Source organism: Triturus cristatus, chromosome 10, assembly GCF_964204655.1.
Source record: "Triturus cristatus chromosome 10, aTriCri1.1, whole genome shotgun sequence".
Taxonomy (NCBI): Eukaryota; Metazoa; Chordata; class Amphibia; order Caudata; family Salamandridae; genus Triturus; species Triturus cristatus.
This window is the reverse complement of record NC_140593.1, coordinates 653267643-653287307: the sequence shown is the minus strand read 5'-3', so window position 1 is coordinate 653287307 and position 19665 is coordinate 653267643. Positions and strand designations below refer to the sequence as shown.

Genomic DNA, 19665 nt, shown 5'->3' with positions numbered 1-19665 from the left:
GTACACACTGTGCAGGCGCCCAAATACTATTCCCAGCATGACAGCAGCGCTGGGATTGGTCTGACCGGCCTGCCGGGAGCCTGTGGCTTTTCTCCACCCGGCTGCACAATGGTGCTTAGAGCACACAACGCTTTGGCCAGCCTAAAACAGCCGGCCAAACCATTATGCACACTTAGTAGTGCCCACAACTCCTCCTCCTGAAGGTCAAGAGGACAGCCCCGCCTCGCCCTGCAACTCGGCTGCCTAACAGAGGCAGCAGCTAAAAAGGAAATGGCAATGAAATCGTTTTATCTTTTTCTTTTTCACTGTTGCCTCTGCTGGGTAGCAGCAGTGGGGCGACGCTCCGTCGCCACAGCAAGGAGCCACCCCTGTTTCCAGTAGCACTGAGAACCACGTTTGTCGTGCTCAGGTCATGATTGACATACTCCATCTTGTTACATTATTAAAGATACTACACGCATGTGTTCTCTTCCATTTCAATATTGTTGTACTGTAAATGTATGTTGGTACTATAATTCTCTGGAGTTTATTTCTCTCTACATATTTATTTGTAGTTCTTGGTGATAGGGTTCATCCTTAGATCTCCCTTCCCCCAACATATTTTGACTGCATTGTGAGTTAAGGTGTTAATATTTTTCTTTTATATATATTTATACTTGTACAGACATCAGTGTCATTTGCAGGCCTGAAGAAGTGCTATGAATGAAACATGCTGACTGCACGGTTTTAAAAGAAGTGTTCAATAAAGAAGATTCATGAAAATCAACATTTTGGATGTGGAAATATGAAGGAACTATAATCTGAGTGCCTCCTGATCTAATCTCAAAGCCTTGCTTTTGCTGCTGATGAGGCAAAGTGCAAATGGCTTTGGTGGGATCCGTGCCCTTTTTAGGTCGAGGACGTCCGGTCTGCCGAAAGGCAGAACCGGAAGTCGGAGTTTTAATGACTTGGAGAAGAGGGGCTTGAAACCGCCCCTCTTCTCCCCTGTTCTCCATTGGCTGGCCTCTTGAATGCTGGCCAGCCATTGGAGAAGAGGTCAGTCACTCCGATTACGCCCCGTCCTTTTCGGATCGGGGGGCGTGTGTTTTGCAAGAAGTCTCATTCTCTCCTCCAGCCAATGGCTGGAGGAGAGAAAAGACAAACACGCCCCCGATTCCGAAAAGGACGCTGCGTTTCTCCGAGGCATTTCTGCTCTGCCTCGGAGAAAGGCGGTGGTGTGCTCGTCCGCTCCCCCTGCGTCCGGCTGCTGCTCTGGTGTCCTCACCTCTCCTCACCCTGTCCTCTCCGTTTTGGGGCACTTCCCCTTTCGCTGCATGAAACTTCTCAACCTCCGATCAGAGCTCCAGCCGGCCCACGGGTAAAAGCCACAGAGGAGAATTTGCGAAAGTCTGCAACCGGCTCTTCATTCCAGTAATACCCCCACAGCTGCCCCCTCGGTCCGGGGTCAGGACAGAGGAATATTGTACTGGCCATGAAATTAAAGGCGCCTGCCTTTTGCACCCCGGGCTTTCTAAATACAGGTCAGAATGAGGGGGTATATAATGCGGCTGTGTGTCAGCCCGGGACCCGTCGCCCATTGCTAACAGGCTTCTTGGCTGAAAATGTATGAGATTTTGAAATAACACAAGCAACGCCGCCCCGACCCCCACCCTCAAAATGGTGCACTTTACATTTGTGTAGCGCACATTCTTCAAGCACTTTTTGTAAGCAGTACTTCTAATTAGCATCATCATTTCTTTAACTGCTAAGGGCAAAAGCAGTGATCCAAAAGGAATGTTCTAAACCAGGCGAAACCAACTAAAGCATGGCGCACGTTTATGAGCTTCACGATGAAAGTGAAAGTATGAACTTAAATGCGCCGTGCACAACAAAAGAAAAGCACGGCCACTTTGTTTAAAGATACTCCTTGGCATGCCACGTTGTAATAATTAAAATAAAGCGTGGTGCCTGTTTCATGAACGCATTGCTGAAAGATAAAGTATGTTTCAAAGCGAGCCACAACGCACAGAACAAAAGCAAGACCGGCCACTATATTTAAAGAATACAAAGCAGGGTGCAGCGATGAGAGCTGGACAAGCCTGCAGCTATTTTAAGATGGCATTATGTGTTGTTGGGGAAGGCACAGGAGATAAAGTGAAGTGGATGGAAAGTGGTGCGGAGAAGAGTAGAGTAGCATAGAGTGCTGTGGAGCAGAGTAGTGTAGGATGCAGCGACGTAGAGTAGTGGTAACGGTTTTCCTTTTTTGAGTTTGATGTGTAATGGCACTTGCACTATTCATGGCACGTGCATTCTGTTCTGTACATAATCTAAGGGGCTTTGGTCCAGCTTCCATCAGTCATTGGCTTAGTTGGCTCAATACTGTCCAGCCATTGGTTAGGAACATTGTTAATCACTTTTTTTAGTGGCCTACGGGAGTATTTAGTACTCCCTGGCTTTTAATTGGCTGTTTTGATTTATCTTCTGCATGATGACCTATTTTACAGCTAAAAATTATAGTCTGTAATCAGATATTTATTTTATGTATGCTTGCATTCAGGCCGTATAGGCCGCATCTACGGCACAGAAAATGAGGGCATTAGAAATGATTCTGCCATCCAGAGTTATTTTTTTAGCATCAGGAGGGTAATGCAGTATGTAATCCATTTCCTCCCACAGATGTCCATCACTGAGAGATAGAAGCACCAGTGGACTGGCTGTGTGCCATTGTGTTGATGCGCCGAGGACACGTTTTTCTGCTCTGCCAATGCGCTTGATTTCCTGATCTGGTGGTGAAGAGTGTCCTGTTACCTGCATTAACGCTGGTTTCTCTGTTATGCACTACAGAGAGTCAGGTAGCACATGTCCCTATATGTATAGCTGACCCTGGAGCTGTTTTGAACTTCTTTTCAATTCTTAAGAGTGACAACCCTAGATTTTGAGTTTTTTTTAATGTTAAATTGTACACATGAATTCTTTAGTTTTTAACTTGGGCAGGAACTGTGTAGTACACACGGTTTTGGGGGGAGGTGGTCTCTATTAAGAAGTGATCTTCCACTTCATCCACAGATTAGGGACCTTCTGATGCTTTGCTTGACTGTCCTGACTAAGACCGAATGATATATGGATGTGCCATATGGTGAGGATGCTTTTACTGGCTATGTTCAGAGAGTGAGCTCACTTTAAGGGTTCACTTGGTAGCCATGCCAGGTGTCATCTTGATGATAACATATGCCTGGATAATCACACAGCTAATCATATTCAGCATGCGTGTCGCGATCAGAACCACAATGAATGGAGAGCAACACAACACCCGCTGTTGCAGGTGCAGATGTGGTTTCTAATTGTTTTTTTCTTTAGCATGGATTATTCTCATATGTTCATTTACGCTTTCATATAGCCGCTTAAAGGTGGCTTTGCAACAATATAACCTGTTATAGGATCAAGGCATATGGTGAGATGTCTGTAGTCAGATTGAACTTCCGTCTTCATAGCAAGAATCGAGGTCTACTTTGGGTCTGAAGACGATTGGTGTTCTCTTGGCTGCAAGGCTTGGTGTTTCGACTTTGAGTTCTCTCAAGACTTGAATGGTGTCTCCAGTGCCGACCAGTCTCAAGAACGGAAGTTGGAGCCAATACTCTAGCCTTTTTTTGGCTCTCTCACCGAGGGCATCCATGGATATTTCAGACTGTTATCTCAGGTTCTGGCTGCCAGTTCATTTTATTTCAGACTGCCCCGCTAATGGTCAGAACGATCCTCAAAGTCTATGCGGCAGGTGTGTTGGGGCTCAAGGCGGTCTATCACCACTTTCTTCTTAGAGGTTGACGACATCTATATACCAAGTGGTTGTGAATGGGCCCCCACCAACCTGAAATTGGGTCTTGGAAAGCATAACAGTTTCCACTTTGTTCCACTTCAAGAGGGCTTCGGGGCCACCATTTCATGTCCTGTGCTGTGCACGCCTTCCATTACACTGAAATCGGTCTTTCAAAAAGTACAAGGGCCAGGTCTGTAAACCCGAGTGTGTGTTTGTTCCCTTTGGTGTTGGGTCGGAGACCAAGCAAGCAGCTTTTCGGTGTAGGGGGTACGATGCAGCCCACCAGGTCGAAGACCTCCCCAGTCACTTCTTGCCCCTGCTAATGTGGATCGCTAGACAGTCCCACAATATTAGGAAAAATCCTGCATCAGTCATCTGGCATAGCCTGAGGACACCTCAAGGAACATGCTGCGAGTGCGCTTTAGTGTGGAGTAGGCCAGGTGCAAACAGTTGAATTGGAGTATATTGAAACCAGGCATTCCTGGAAATCTCTTACGTGTTGAGTGATGCGTATTCATTTTTTGTCGTGAATGTAGGTCTGTGGTCTAACATTCCCTGGCATCTGTCATGTAGCGCTGTGAAGGGAGAGCGGCATATAGGATAGTGATAGGCTTGCATGAGCACCCACGCGAGAGTATAATTTGTGGGAGTGTCAACATGGGAGGTTCTGTGCATCCCCTCCCCCACTGAGTGTCTATGGCGTGTTGTAGTGCATTGTATATTAGAAACGGACCTGGTTGTAGGATATGTGCGTTACTGCACTCCTGAAAGGTCCGCAGGGTACACTTACTTCTTATCACGCATATGCATCATGATGTATTAAGACATTCCTTGTTTCTGACAGGGACCAAAGTGGGAGGGAAGGGGCATAAGGTGAGAGTGCTCCCCCCCCCCCCAAATAATGATGTGTTCACAGTTCAGTATTCTTTGAATGTCAGATCGTTCAGCATTTGATGCATCTCCCGGCCTCAGGCGCGTGTCTGCTATATATTAAAACTCGTAATCAGAAGCACCCAGCCCCTGTCCAACACAGGGTGTTGCATTTTTATTCAGTGCAATCCTCTTCCTCCCCTTTCCCCATATCAAGTCTAACAGGAGACCATTAAAGAACTGTTGGGGAACAAGTAGCAGCAAAGCCACAAAGTAGTATAGCAAACATGGTAATGCCAGCATTTTAGCAATTGCCACCCAGCCTGGTAGGGACAGTGGCAGAAAGACCCAGAAGAGGAGTGAGCAGCGGAGTACGTTAATCGTCCTATTCAGATTACCTTCAATTAGGTCTATGTCTGTGTACAAGAAGTGAACTCCCAGATATTTAAGCATATCAAAGTTCTATGCGAGTCTGGTCGCAATCATGGATACTCTCTTGTATGGGCACTTGAGTTAAGGGAAACAAGCAGGACTTGGTCCCGTTTATTTTGAGACCCAATATTTCTCCGAACGGGTCTAGCAGCCCCATCAATGTCGGGATGGAGGTGCAAACTATGTCGGAATGGAGGTGTGAGCATCTCACAAGTAGATCAGGGTTTCATCCACACAGTGGCATGATGTGCCACATACTAAAAGCTGGGGACCCCCCCTTCTGCCACCCCCCCTCCCCGTTGCAAGGCTTGTATCCGTAGCGTACCTGCCAACGGCTCCATGGTGAGTGCAAAAATCATGGGGGACAGCGGGCATCCCTGTCTGGTGCTTCTGTAAATTCTAAACTGGATGGAAATGAACCCCCTACACACCACCCACATCCCCTTTTGACTATAGAGTGTCCTGACCTACTTGAGGAACGTTGGACCCATTCCCATGTTCTTTAGCACTGCCTGAGGATCACCCCATCCTAGGGTGTCGAATGCCTTTTTGGTGTCAATTGACACCGCTAGGCATCCCTCGTGGGCACTCGTGCAGGTCTTCATCAATACCAATAACAGACTGATGTTCAGAAAAGCGCACCATGCCAGTATGAAACCATTCTAGACCATGTGGACCAACGTGCTGATTATCAGCTGCAGCCTGATGCCTATTACTTTAGGAGCAAGAGTGATCTGAAGGACCAAACATTTGAGGATCTCACACCGCCTTGGGTAGTAGCAGAGGTACTCCAGTAGGAAGCCGGTCTCCTTCACCTTTTCATAAACTTCATGCAGTTTCCGGATGAGCTGTGTGCAGTAGGTTCCATAGTACTCAACGTGGAAGTCAACTGTTCCCGGAGTTCTAAAATCTGCTATTTGGGCAATAACTGCACGAATATTGGCCACTTGAAGTGGCTCATCTAGGTCAGCCCATTGCAATGGTTGAGTCGAGGTAGGGCGATCTCCGATAAATCCTGTATTTGGACATTATTGGTTCTGTCACTCACAGCAAATCGGGTATGGTAATCACCGAAAGCGGTGCTGTGTGTTATATTGTGTACTGTTTGGAGCTCTGATGGTTCCAATTGAGAGCTGCCCTGCGTCATCATGGAACAGACATGCCAGCATTTTGCCAGCACGATCCCCTTCTCCATGTTGGTGGGCTAGATGTTTCCTGTAGTCTAATTTTACGATGTGGGAATCTATTTTGAGTGTGCAAGTCTTAGGGATCGCAGTTGTTTTACCCATTGGACTGCGTGGGTATAAGAGCTTCCAGGCGGCACAGGTCATGCTCAGTGTCTAGGAGTATCCTGCATAGTGTCTGATGCCCCAGGCAGTATTGATACAGTGGTCCAGTATGACCACCTTGAATGCCTCCCACGCACCTGTCCAAATTGAGGTTGTGTCCAAATTTGTTACAACGTATTGCAATGTGTGTGTTGCAATGGCCTTGCAGAAAGGATTGTCCTGTTGTGCCTCCGCCCACAGCCGCCATGCTGGTATTTTCAGCCAGTCTCTGCCCCACTGCAATACCATTCGCAGCAGACATTGATACAATATGGTGTGTGCAAGATACTCCCCACCCCCAAGTCGTGGGCATAACATTTTGCTGCAGAGAAAAAGGTTGAGACGTGTGTGGACTTCATGCTTCAGAAAATAAACAAGTATTCTCGGTTCTTGTGATGTAGCAGACACCACACATTATGGACAGGCCTGCTGTCCCTCCATTGTTGAAAGTGCTGTGTGAGTTTACGGCACGTGGTTCCCTCGGGGGGGGGGGGGGGGGGGGGAAGAGTGGATCTATCAGAATTTACATCTGGGACACTGTTAAAATTTCGTCACCAGATGCATGGGGCCTGAGGGTTATGCAAAAGGGCAAGGGTCAGCTGATCTACAAATTCAGAATGGTTTATGTTTGGTGCGTAGACTGCTGTGAGTGTCAGTGGTTCCCCGTCTAGTCGATCCTCTCCTCTGAAACCACGTATCGCCCCTCTTGATCTATTTTGTGGTGCTCTATTGTAAGCGGGACTCCAGAGGCAATCCAGATTAGAACAACTCTTGCGAAGGCTGAGAAAGAGGTGCATAGAGCGTCACCCCTCACCCCCACCATTGCGCGCGCAAACCTTCTGTAATTCAGGATGTGTTTGTGAGTTTCCTGCAGGCCTGCTATATGTATTCATAAGCGCTGGAGATGCGTGTACATCTTGCTCCTCTATCTTGGCGTGGCCATACCACTTATATTCCACGTCAGGGCGCGATAGGTGAGATTCGTGTGGTTGATAGCATCTGTAAGGATTTCTGCGCACTTCAGGGTTAGTAGATCCTGTGGGGGTTAATGCTGTAGGTGCTTTTTCATGTGCCCGGTTGGTTTTTTTTTTAGGTGAGAACTGCAAGTCCCTCTATGGTATCTAGTGTGTGGTTCTCCATGTAAATCAGTGCTGATTTAGACCGGCCTATCATGTGGTGCTGTCTCCAACTAATAAATAACGTTTTGAACACCACTCTGAACTCACAGGCTGGCTACACCCATTATGTCCCGCTAAACATAAATGTGAATTTTGAGTTCTAGATGCATAAGAGTTGGCTTTATGTCCATCTCGGAAAAACAAGAGGAGGGTGAGGCTGCTTAGCACGATTCATGATTCCTGGCAGTTGAGTGGGCCCTGGCTTGGCAACGGGCTCCTCATCCTCCACCTGTACCTTCTCACCAGCTCCTAAATGCCTCCAGGTCTGCTAGCCATCTACGGTGATATTAACTGATCATTAAAGAATGCCATCTGCTGGGTGGGGTGTCGGGTCCAGTCCCCGCTGTTTCCCATATCGCCAGATCCAAAGTACCTATTTCGGAGTCCGAGTCATGATCCGATGGTAGGACTGCAAAGGGGTTCTTTGCTGTGCTGCAATGAGTCAGCCACCACTTGTGTTCTTTCTCTAGCTGGCTGTTCATTAGTGAGGAGGCTCCGTGACCTTCGGGTGCAGCTCTGTTTAGTCATGCATTTTTCCTATCCCTGTAGGATGGGTCCGTTAGCACTGGGGTCTTCATTCCATTTGTGTGCAGCCATGCCCAAGCTTCTTCTGAACTCTGGAAGAAGTCTGATGTTTCGTCCTCGACCAATCAGCTTGGTAGGAAAGGGGAGAGCTTATTTGAGGCCCCGTAGCCTCAGTTGCTGGTGATCGTTGCGCAAGAGTTGCATCGCCACTGTACTTCTGCTGTGTAGTCTGGATAGGCTGTAATCACACTTCCCTCGAACTGCTATGGGCATTTTATCCAGGAGAGCTGTAGAATGAGGTCCCTGTCTCCATACTTCAACAATTGAAAAATCACCAGGTGTGGAGCCACTCCCGGTAATAGAGGCTGCCACTGTATTCGGTGTGCCCTTTCCATGGAAAATAATTTCGGGACCTTCCCTATGAGTACAGTGTTCGTCAACCATTGCTCAAAGAACAACTCTACATTTGGTCCCTCAGAGCGCTCCAGGAAGCCTATGAAGCACACATTAATGTGTCATGAACACCTCTCCCTGTCTTCTGCTCTCCATTGCAAGGCTGTATATCGGGCTTCGTGGTTCGCAATTAAGACAGCACCTCAAGAAGTGTGGGGCATATCATGATGAGGGCAGTTTCTGCATCGTCCACCCTCTTGGTCAACTTCCTGTAGTCAGCGAAAGGTAAGTTGTTTTCCAGGGTAATCATGTTATCTTGGCTTCTATCAAAGTCTTGGTGTCAAGGATAGCTTGCAGGACTCTGTCAAATTGGGTTGAATGCTTTTCCAGTGTGGTCTCAAGTTGGCTAAAGGGACCCTCCTTCTGTGCAGGTAATCAATTATATGCCTTTGTAGGAAGGGGAGGAGGCCTGTTCACCTTAAGTTTGACCACCATGTCAACTTGCCTGTCCATAAAGCAGGGGAGCCCACTGCGGGTTCTAGTGATCAATGGGTGCAAGTGTCCCCTCGTGTTCACCAAAGCAGTGCCCATCCGCCTGCTCCCCAAAGGGCGCAATGTAGTCAGCTCCCGCTGCCAAGACACACTGCTCAGATGACCAAGTATTGAAGCCCCTTGATAGCTGCTCTCTCCTCAGTACGGGGGGAGATGTAATCCACCCTCTGTCCTGGCTCCTCCTTGTTGAAGGCCAGCCGTCCAGTGCGGCCCCACTATGGGCAGCTCAATAGAGGCAGGGGATTGACCCAGCCCAGTAGGCCTGTTCCCAGTTCGGCAGAACTCCAGCTGCAGGGCCATAGTTTCACTTTGCGGTTCTCCCAGTCCCAGCTACATCATCTTCCTCCTGTAACTTCCTACTCCTTTACAAAGCTCACCTAGCAATGCAACATTTCCAGACACACTTCTAGACACAGTTTCAAACACTATAACACTACTCTCCAACCTATATATTCAACCGAAACATTTGGTTTGACAAACCCAATATGCCCCATCCAAAAACAATCATCACTGGCCTAGATACGCTGAACCTACATCAGTTCATCCGCAAACCCACATACATAGCTGGACACATCCTAGACGTTATTTTTGAGAATCCAGACCTAGTTATTTTTCAAACGATTACTCCAGTCACATGGTCAGACCACCATTTGCTTGCTTTCCAACATAAAACACAAAGCAATACACCTAAAACCACCATACCTGCATCTGTCTATCGACCATTGAACAAGCTCAAGACTCAACGATGAAGATTCTATATTTGATTTTGGGACACTTTCTACGCCGATCCAGCGACTAGATGTATAGATATGGTACTACACTGACCCCACTTCTATACATGTTTTTGAATCTCTGACCCTGGCTTACACCCGCAAGGTGGAGACTGTTGTGCCCCTCATTCCACCACCTCAAACTGACTACTGCACTATACAGTTATTCTCCTCCTTCCTCCCACTCTGTGTTATAAAGTCATGTAGTCTTCACTTAACTAGAGACCTAAAACGCACACAGTGGATGTATATCCAGTTTTGGGGCAACCACAGAATGTATACCTCTCGTATCAGACCCACATCTTACTTTTTCTTTCCTCCTTTCACTATCCCCTCAGGAGAGCCACAACTCTGACAATCCCTCTTCTAAAGGAAGGCTGGGTTGGTAATGTTTCGGGTAGAAACTCTGGCCAAGAGTCATTCCCCTTTTAACAAATCCAGGAATGCCACCTCCCAAAGAATTTCGATGACAACATAGTTACTTTTGTGCCCTACCATTTGGGGGATGTCAAAGCTAAGGCTATTGCCTAAGGAATTGGCGCTGCACTACACTGTGGCATGGAAAGGTACATTCTAATTTAATTGTAGGTTACATAAAAAGAAGAATGTTGCACCCCAAAATAAGTCTAATTTCCTGGATTGCAACTGCAAACCGTACATGGACCATATAACTTAATAGTATGGATATGATCGGCACATGCTTATAGTTTTGATCCACTCCCGTCACATGCATTAGGTCCAACCATTCGTGATGTACCATTTTTCTCAGTAGACATGTGGGAATGCAGGATGGTAAGACTTTTGTCATTGTCTGGAAGTGACTGAGATTTCTGCCACATAAATGTGGGGAAAATATTCTTTTGATCAATATTTTAACATGTCAGGCATTCTGGGTAAGAAAACTTGCTGGGATCTATTCAAAACACAACTGCCCTGAATCTCTAGCTTTCTGAAATTTTGTGGGAGGGTCTGTGGATGACTCCAGGCTCAATTGTTGCTGCACCCCCACACAAAGACGACATTTGGTGTTTTAAGCACAGTGTAGATGTTCAAATGGCATTCTGGGTAATACCATGTGGGAGACATGCACAAGCCACACCATCCTGGACGCGCTTTGGTCCCTAGTTTTCATAAATAACCCAGGGTTGGTGGGGTTGCCTGGGTAGAGGCTGACTTAGGGACCACATACTGCAGACATCTTCTAAGACAAAGACAGAGAAAAATTGGATTTATTTGGACAGTTTTAACGTATGGGCCGGCAGAGATGGAGTAAGCCTGCCATTCTGCCTTGCCCCAAGATACAAAAAGACTGATAGTACACTGGGGTTGGGCTTGATGACAAGATGGGCTGGCACAACACCCTATCCCTTTTCTAATTGTTTTATCTGGTAGTCTAGTGGGTCTTCAATCCCCCTTAGGGTGGTCAGATGGGCGGTAAACGCCCCAATTTGTTTCAGGAAGGGGCAGAAAGACTACCTGGGGTCCATCAAATGGGGAGCTTTCCAATGTCAGGAGAGGCAGCAACGCACTGCATAACCTTTTTTTTAAACCAATGCTTCCCCTGTGGCTTAGTTAGCTTTCTGCCTCCTGGGTAGGCACATTAGGGTGCTTACCCCTCATCTGCTATTCCCAAAAGGGGCTGAAAGTCTACCAGTCAACCAGAGAAAAAAGTGAGAAAAGAAATGGGTTGCAACACACACTCACCATCAGGCACTAGACAGTCTTCCCCCCCCCCTCAGACATATTGGAGAGCTAAATTCCAATATTCCTGCTCCTTTGTGGAATTGGTGTGATCCCAATTTGGTACCAATGCCCCACTTGTGTTTTCTGGTAGTATCCCTGTCCCCTTGGAGTTAGTAGCATCTTCGAGTATTTAAAAAAGTGTCTGGGTGATCATTGTCTGATTAAAGTCTCTACAGGTATGCTGATCTTCTAGTACTGACTGTGGAACTCTTAATTCAATTTGTATGTTTTTGTACAATGCGCAGCTACACGTCCAGGCCACACAGTGCTGAATGCAACCTCAAAATGTTGTACCTACATGAGCTTTGGAATAGAAGTCAAGCTTCAGAAGAGATGGGTTTTGAGCAGTTCTCTGAAGCAGATTTCTGACTATTGGGATCGAAGGGCGGCGCACAGGATGTTCCAGAGCTTGGGAACAAGACATGCAAAAAAGTGGCTTCTGCTTCTTGCTTTTTTCACCTTGGGTACCATCAGAAATCCTAGCTTACTGGACCGAAGGGGCTAACCTGGAGCATAGGGACTATGAAGCTTCTGGATGAGGAGTGGACCTTTACCATGGATGGCCCGATGGGCAATGCAAAGCACATTGAACTGACTGCTTTTCTGAACCAGCAGCCAGTGCAGGGTTGCTAGGGCTGGACTGGTTGATTGATGCTTAGGAATTTTGTGACGAATTTTGGCTGCTGTATTCTGGACTACTTGAAGTCTTTTTATCACATATTTTGGACTCTATAAATAAGGGAGCTTCCACTGTCTGATTAAGCTGTGCACCACCACCCTCGTAGAGGATGGTGGTAACATATGTAAGAAATTTCGGAGGACTCTCAGAATGCCAAAGCAGGACAAAGCTAGTTTCTGACCCTGCGTTTCCTTAGTGAGTTTGTCATCTATCCAGACACCAAGGCTTTTTACTGACTGGGCAAGCTTAGGTATTTTTCCAAGTTGGTCCGGCCATGACAGTTCCAGCAATCTTGACCTGTTATTACTAACCACATGTACTTCAGTTTTGTCACCATAAAGTTTCAGGCTACTTGTTTATATCCAGTCTAACCTCCTTGAGGAATAGGTTATGTTGGGAAGAGGTTCTAGACTGACATCGGGTGTGTATTTAGGGTAATGCAATTTATTCCAGATGATCTACAGTTCATGCACTTCTTGCTTTGTAACTACTTAGAGGGAGTATGGACAAGAAAGTAGACCAGCTGTACTGCCCTTAACCACTACCAAACGATCACTGAGATAATCTCTTTAGCCGACCCTTGAGGTACTACAACACATATCGCTACTTCCCATTAGTTCCTCTCCAGCCTACTCACACTACTTGCCATACCTGCTGCATTTTCCACTGCTTGTCATCACGGAAGGCAAAGTGTAGCACCTGGTTAGTTCGCGGCATTTTCAAGTTCACATCCTATTACAAGAGAGGGATGAATTAGTGGAAGCAGTAAAGCATCTACACCCTAAACCTCCCCACATAGCTGCATAAATAGACAAATATGTTGAGGGTAGTGGTAAAGAGGAACTTACAGCCTGACACAACGCATCTCCCTGCAGGGTCAACACTCCTTTAACCAGATCAGCCCTAAAACGAGATTAACAGAAGAACAGAAGTTAGGATCGTTGTCCATAACGTAATTTCAACACCTCTGTCTTCCCTATCCTCAACACATCTCCATCCAAGAGCATCGCGATGTGTAAAACCCAAGGTGTAGGTATAATCATAACAGACCGACAGCAGTACTCACTCATATTTCAAAGACTGAGCAAGTCATCACCTTTCAGAAGCAGAGCACAGTTCAAATTGTAATTCTGAACAGCCTAGCAAGTAGAAGGAAGGAAGTAAATGCACATAGGTCCAGGGTGGACGGTTGAGATGCAGAAAGGGGTGTGCGATCAGAGAATAAACATGTGAGTAATGAAGGGGGGTGGGGTGGAGAGTGAAACTCCTGAATCAAGCCATTTAGAACAACTTTACTCGGCATGTGAGTGGTAGTCTTTTGCTTTGTCATGATCATCAAGAGTGCATCTGGGCCATTAACAAATGCACTACCTTGAGTTCCCTCATCATGGGAAGCCAGCAACATGAACGGCAATGGATTCGCGACCTGCTGCCAATCCCTCAGGTCTGCGCGAGTACGGGACTGCTGGAAGTTGGCAGTGGTGTCTCCTCTCCTCAAAAAGGAAACCTTGGATCCTTCCTGCCCTGCCAATTATAGGCCCATTTCCCTTCTCCCCTTTCCAATCAAAATCTTGGAGAAATGGGCCACAAAACATCTTTCCTGCTATCTGGAGAGTAACGCCTGTCTGGATGTGGCTCAATTTGGATTTAGACCAGCCCATGGGACAGAGTCAGCATTAGTGACCGTGCTCGATGACCTCAGGACGCGTGCCGACCAAGGTCGGGCAGCCTTTTTAGTGCTGCTAGATATGTCGGCCGCGTTCGATACGGTCAGCCATGTGATCTTACTCAGGAGGCTGGAGGAAGTGGGGGTGACTGGCTTGGCCCTGGACTGGCTGACGTCTTATCTGGATAATAGACACCAGGTAGTGGCCCTTCCTCCGTACAAATCAACCATCAGAAGCGTTGGTCAGGGTGTGCCTCAAGGGTCAGCCATCAGCCCTATCCTTTTTAATCTTTACCTCCGCCCCCTGATTAAGCTGATAAAATCTTTCGGCATTGCAGTTACTAACTATGCGGACGACACCCAACTTATCTTCTCGTTTGAGGGTAAGGAGGCGGTGTCACAAAAGACTTTCCATCGCTGCATGACCTCTACGGCAGACTGGCTGTGCCACAACTCTCTGCAATTTAATAGTTCAAAAACTGAGGTCCTATACTGCCCATCTGGCAGCACCCCAAGGCCTTTTCCATCGAACTTCTGGCCTTCATCCTTCCAGGGCACCAGTTTACCAACAAATTGTGTGCGGAACTTGGGAGTCTATTTTGGCTCCAACCTTCAACTGGATGTTTCTGTTAATAAAAACAGTGGCCACGTGCATGGCTTTGCTTCGCACGTTAAGGAAAATCTTGCCTTTTCTCCCAGCGCAGGCAAGACCAGAGGTAGTGCGGAGTACCATCCTAAGTAGACTTGACTACTGTAACGCACTACTTCTGGGAGCCCCGGTGACCCTGGTGGGTAAACTTCAACGCGTGCAGAATCTGGCGGCTAAACTGGCTCTGTCACGCCGGCGCGCGGACTCCTCCACTACTGCGCTCAGGGACCTCCACTGGTTACCTGTCCCTCAGCGGATTGAATTTAAAGCCCTCTGCTTGGTGTTTAAAGCTCTTCATGAACAAGGCCCTTTTCCCTTACAGAATATGTTCTCGTGGTATGTCCCGCGTAGGTCTCTCCGCTCCGCCACGGCATGTTTGGTTGTAGTTCCAAAAATCTTAAGGACTCGTTAGGGAAGCAGGTCCTTTCGATTCACAGCAGCAACGCTGTGGAACTCTCAGCCGTTTGCACTGAGGAGTACGGGAGATTTCCCCTCCTTCAAAAAAGCCCTGAAAACTCACCTTTTTCCAAGAGCGGCGTAATTTTTCTTATACAGTGGATCGTTTCTTTTCATGCAGGCTTCTTTCACCATCAGTCTAAGCGCCAGGATGCCCTTTGGGTGACAGTCATTGCGCTATACAAGTATATCTATACATACATACATACCAGCCAAAGGAGAAATAAAGACATGCAGAAACACATAAAAGCATATTTTGAACCTTTTGCACACTCCACACGTCAGTTTCTGCGAGTCATAGCTTACTCTTGCTATTTAGAGTTTCATGTACATTTGTCAAGTGGTGCAGACTTAAATCAGAGGGAGTGGCAATCAAAAAAGCGTTCATTTGCGGATAATACATTTGGAATGAGAATTTTGGTTTGTGTGGCTGTTGTGCGAGTTATGAACTGCATCGGATATATTACAAGAATGCAAAGTTTAAATTCTAGTTTAGTACTATAGTATTTTGAAACAGATATGAGAAAAACACTGCCACTGCCTGACAGATTGCTTGTTCCAGTTATTTTATACAAGGAAAAAACAAAGAATACAGTCGTTATCTTACCTTAATTAAACACCCTTTTAAACAAATTAATTTAAAAACAATCCGTGGCATTATTCATACAGCCATATAAGAAGAGTATAATAAGCTATCAATTACCACTTTTGAGGGACTAGAGGGGCTTTGCCGCTCTATAATCATGGCACGCAAAATAATAATAGATAGCATATTAGACTCTGCTCGCCGGTAGAATGTACACAGACACAGAGTGTGCGGCAAATGTTGAAGCTGCGATTAGCGGTGCTCTCAGATACCGCATGTGCAGGGGTCGATGCTCACAGGTGGTGGTGGTGAAAGAAGGAAATCAAGTACAGTTGGGGGGGAACTGTGGTTTGACAACCATAAACTGCCTCATGCTTTTGTGAGGAATTACTTTGGAGAGAAATGAGAGGTGGGGTTTTAGTCATTTCAGAAGAGTAAGAGGTTTGTTAGTTGCTTGTATGCAAAGGAGACCGGGACAGGGAAGGCAAAGCCAGACTGTTGGACTTGGCCCTTTTGGCAGGTTCACCCCGAAACCTTTTGCGTTCTCCTAGCCTTTTTCTGTAACCTGGTGTTGGTGATTTTAGGCCTCTGAGCACTTTAGCACTGTGGTCCAGTGTAAAGTGCGTGCGCTCTCTGTGTATGTGTGGTGAGACTGGCCTGCCCTCCCATAGGAATGCATGGGGGATATGTGTGTCCCTGGTAATTCCTGGTATGAAAGGATTGCAGGGGCGAGTTTGGTATGTATGAACTCGTGAGGATAAATACTGCGCAATGGTGTGCGCAGATTTATGGTGACTGGTGGAGAAATGCCACTTTTAGAAGTTGGCATTTCTGTGTACAGTGTGTCTGCCAGCCTGATGCGAATTGCATGTCTGGCTTGTGATTGACAGGAGCTGAGAGGTGTGGGTGGCTCCAGGAGACGGGGGGGGGGGGTTACTAATATAAATACAGGGGCTGTGTCCCCATAAAATTGAGTTCTTGGTTGCTGTTTCTGCTGGGGCGGGCTGCTGCTGGGGCCCAGGGGGGGTGCTGCCATGAGAGCTTGCCTCCCTGGGCCCTGCCTTGCCCCTGGATGCCTTAAGGACATTTGGGACTTATTTCTTCTTCCTACAGGACCTTTTTGTTTGCTGACCTAGCGCCCTGGGAGCGCTTTATTTCCATTACAGCAAAGCGTTGTAATTGTCCTAAGGAGGGGCTCTTTAACTGCATGGCCCCCAGGCAAAAGGAGCGCGAGGGCTCCGCAGCGCAAATCTGCCTGTGCAGGAGGGAATCCCCCGGCGTAGGGATTCCCCCGCGTTTTGCCAGCCGAAACGGGAGCCCACCCCGCTTTATGAGGGAGTTATAATGCGGGTGCCCACCCAGCTTCCATGTGTTTTTTCTTGACGGGTGCCCACCCAGCATGCGCCTACTTAAAGAGGGAGCCTACCCCTCAGTTCGCCGGAGAAGATACCACTGCCGCCGGCCCGATCGAGGCCGTAAGTCAGGCACATTCTGCCTGGGACAGGAGCGGAGCGAGGAGAGGAAGTCCCCGCCCCGCCGGCAGAGATCTGGACGGACCCTCGCAGGCTCCATGAGGAAGTCCCACGTCCCATGAGGGGGGGCCCAGGTGAAGCCAGGATGAGACGGTGAGAGTCCAGCCTCCAGAGAGAGCCCCGCCTGCTGCCAACAGTGTCTGGCCTAACGACGAGCGCCTCCCCAGACCAGTATGGTGAGTGGGGGCTCCAGGGTGCACAATGTTTGGGCCGATCGCGGGACACTGACGGTGGTTGTACGGAGTCAGAGCGGCCCCAGATGGCAGCGGGCCACTCCAACGAGGGGCCTTGCTATTGTTTAAGGGGCCAGTGCTTCCCCGCTGTGCAATGACTACAGCTGCCCCGCTTGCAGAGGGCAGCTGCACCGGTGGGGTAATTTTATTGAAAGGGCCACAGTGGGGGTCCCCAGCCAGAATGGTGCCTGTTCATTATTTGTTTACAGAGCCCCGTGTGGCATAGTTATTCTTAGAGCCTAGGTGGCTCTAACGAAGGGGGCATATTTGTTTTAAGGGCCAGAGGGGCCCGTGGTTGCTCCAGTTGTGGCCTTGATTGTTTTAGAGCCCCGTGTGACTCCAACGTTGGCACATTGAATCAAAGGGCACAGTGGTGCCAGGCCATATTTGATATTTACAGCTGCCCAGCAAGTAGTGGGCAGCTGCAGTGTTTAGGCCTTTCTTTATCTGGGGGACATGTCTGAGTTAGGAGTGGGATGCACTCCTTTGCCCCTGACCTTCACAGCTGCGCAGTACTTGGTGCCAGCTGCAATGTTTAGGCCTGCGCAGATTGCGCACCCCCGGAAGAGCAGGAAGGGGCCAAGTCGGCACTTAAGGCAAGTGGGACGACACTTGCAGCCCAGGCAAGTCCGGACGGACACCCACCAAGTCGGTAGCAAGTTGTAGCCTAACCCCTTGGCAACAGTAGCCGTGGTATTGGGGTCTCCTCCAGAAAGTGATCTGTCTGAAAAGCAGATATTAACCAAATGGACTGAATGGGCCACGATGGCAAATCGTTAAGACAATGCAACAAAAATGTTGTGTATCACCATGAGAAACAAAATGTATAAAATGTTTACGTGTTTTAATAAACAGCGACCTTTGGCACCAAGCAAGTTGTCCATGATAAAGGGTGCAGTTGGAAAAGGACTATGGGAGGGGGAGGGCCAACTCGCCACCTGGGAGGGGTTTAGGAAATTGGCTTATTGGGCCGGGATACTCACGTGGAGCTACCCAATATAAAGTTTTCCTGCTTGCTTGGTCCTTCAGATGCTCCTGATGGCAACGTAAAACGCCGAGATGCTTCCTGCCAAGAAACAAAGCAAAATACATTAATTTGGTTTCCACATGATCGAGTCAATCCATCTACAGACAGTCAGTTCTGACAGCTGCTTACAATAATATCTTGGCTTATACATCGCGGAGCGCACCTGAGCAGGTATCATGGCGCTTTACTAAGCTCACAACAGGCTAGTATTTCCTACCAGAGCTCAGACACAATTTATTGATCCTGAAAAGGTGAGAGGTTAAAATGGCTTCCTTGGGGATTTGAGTATCTGAAAGTAGACAGAAGGTCACTCTGCTCTATCACCTTATCTCGCTGGCATCTGGCACCAAAATGATCTTCCCCAACCACACTTTTAAAACATGCAGCACAAAACATTAAAACAGAAGGTATAGAATATAATTAAGGTGCAACATATTTTTCACTCTTTATTGTCATCTCCAAGGTCACCTAAATTTCTAAATGCGACAAACATACATTTAGGAGTAAAAAAAAAAAAAGGGGGGGGATTCTAGGATAGTATCATTCGGCAAGTTCTCCTGCAAGCCCTGAAACGTGTTTGCTGGTGGTTGAAGGTTTGTGGTTTGATAGGCAGATTGTCACAGGCAGCTCAGCCAGGACAGCTGCATGCGTCTGTGGTGGTGTCTGGCATGTGTGGCATGTGTTCTGGTACTGGACTGGCATGGCGCCGTCTGGTCTCGGACTTCCATATCAAGAGGCCCCCAAGGTATCAATGGCAAAGTCGAGTCCCTACCCTTCCTTTCACTGGCAACTAAAGTCTCCCTTCTGGTTCATCATAAAGTGTAGATGTAGGGGGTTGCTGCTGATGCAGCCACTGCCGAACCTTGGCTCCTTGAGGACTGTGTCATACCTCGATTCAGGATGCTGCCTCATCTGTTGGGGCCTTGGGCAGCAGGATACAAATGGGAAGTGTGGACTGATCTTCTACTTGGCACACAGGCAGGGTAAGGCCTTAGGCTGCAGCGTAGTTTGTGGATCTGGCTATTTTCTATCTCTCACGGAGGGTTCAACACAAACAATTTCAATACATCAGTCAAGCTACCCAAGGTAATACGCCCTGGGAAAACTACTTCCTAGGAACATGAGACCAGGGCTCAATCACTTCCTACATTAAAAACATAAAATCTAAAACTGCACAAGGTGGGCAAAGCCTGATTTCATCCCTGGCTAAGATGTTTGAAAAATGTGCAAAGGACCCTGACAAATGTAGCTTT

At 47.6% G+C, this 19665-nt stretch overlaps 1 protein-coding gene across 2 annotated transcripts in view; it reads right to left on the bottom strand.

Moving 5' to 3' along the window:
- The window catches only part of ROGDI (rogdi atypical leucine zipper), a 765793-nt gene that overhangs the window by 244914 nt on the left and 501214 nt on the right, over positions 1 to 19665 (bottom strand). For both annotated transcript variants that reach the window (XM_085632220.1, XM_085632219.1), the window contains 3 exons: positions 18369 to 18451; positions 13112 to 13166; positions 12915 to 12995 (listed from right to left, as the gene is read on the bottom strand). In XM_085632220.1, the coding sequence (XP_085488346.1) occupies positions 12915 to 12995; positions 13112 to 13166; positions 18369 to 18451 (219 nt within the window). The remainder of the gene's footprint in view (positions 1 to 12914; positions 12996 to 13111; positions 13167 to 18368; positions 18452 to 19665) is intronic.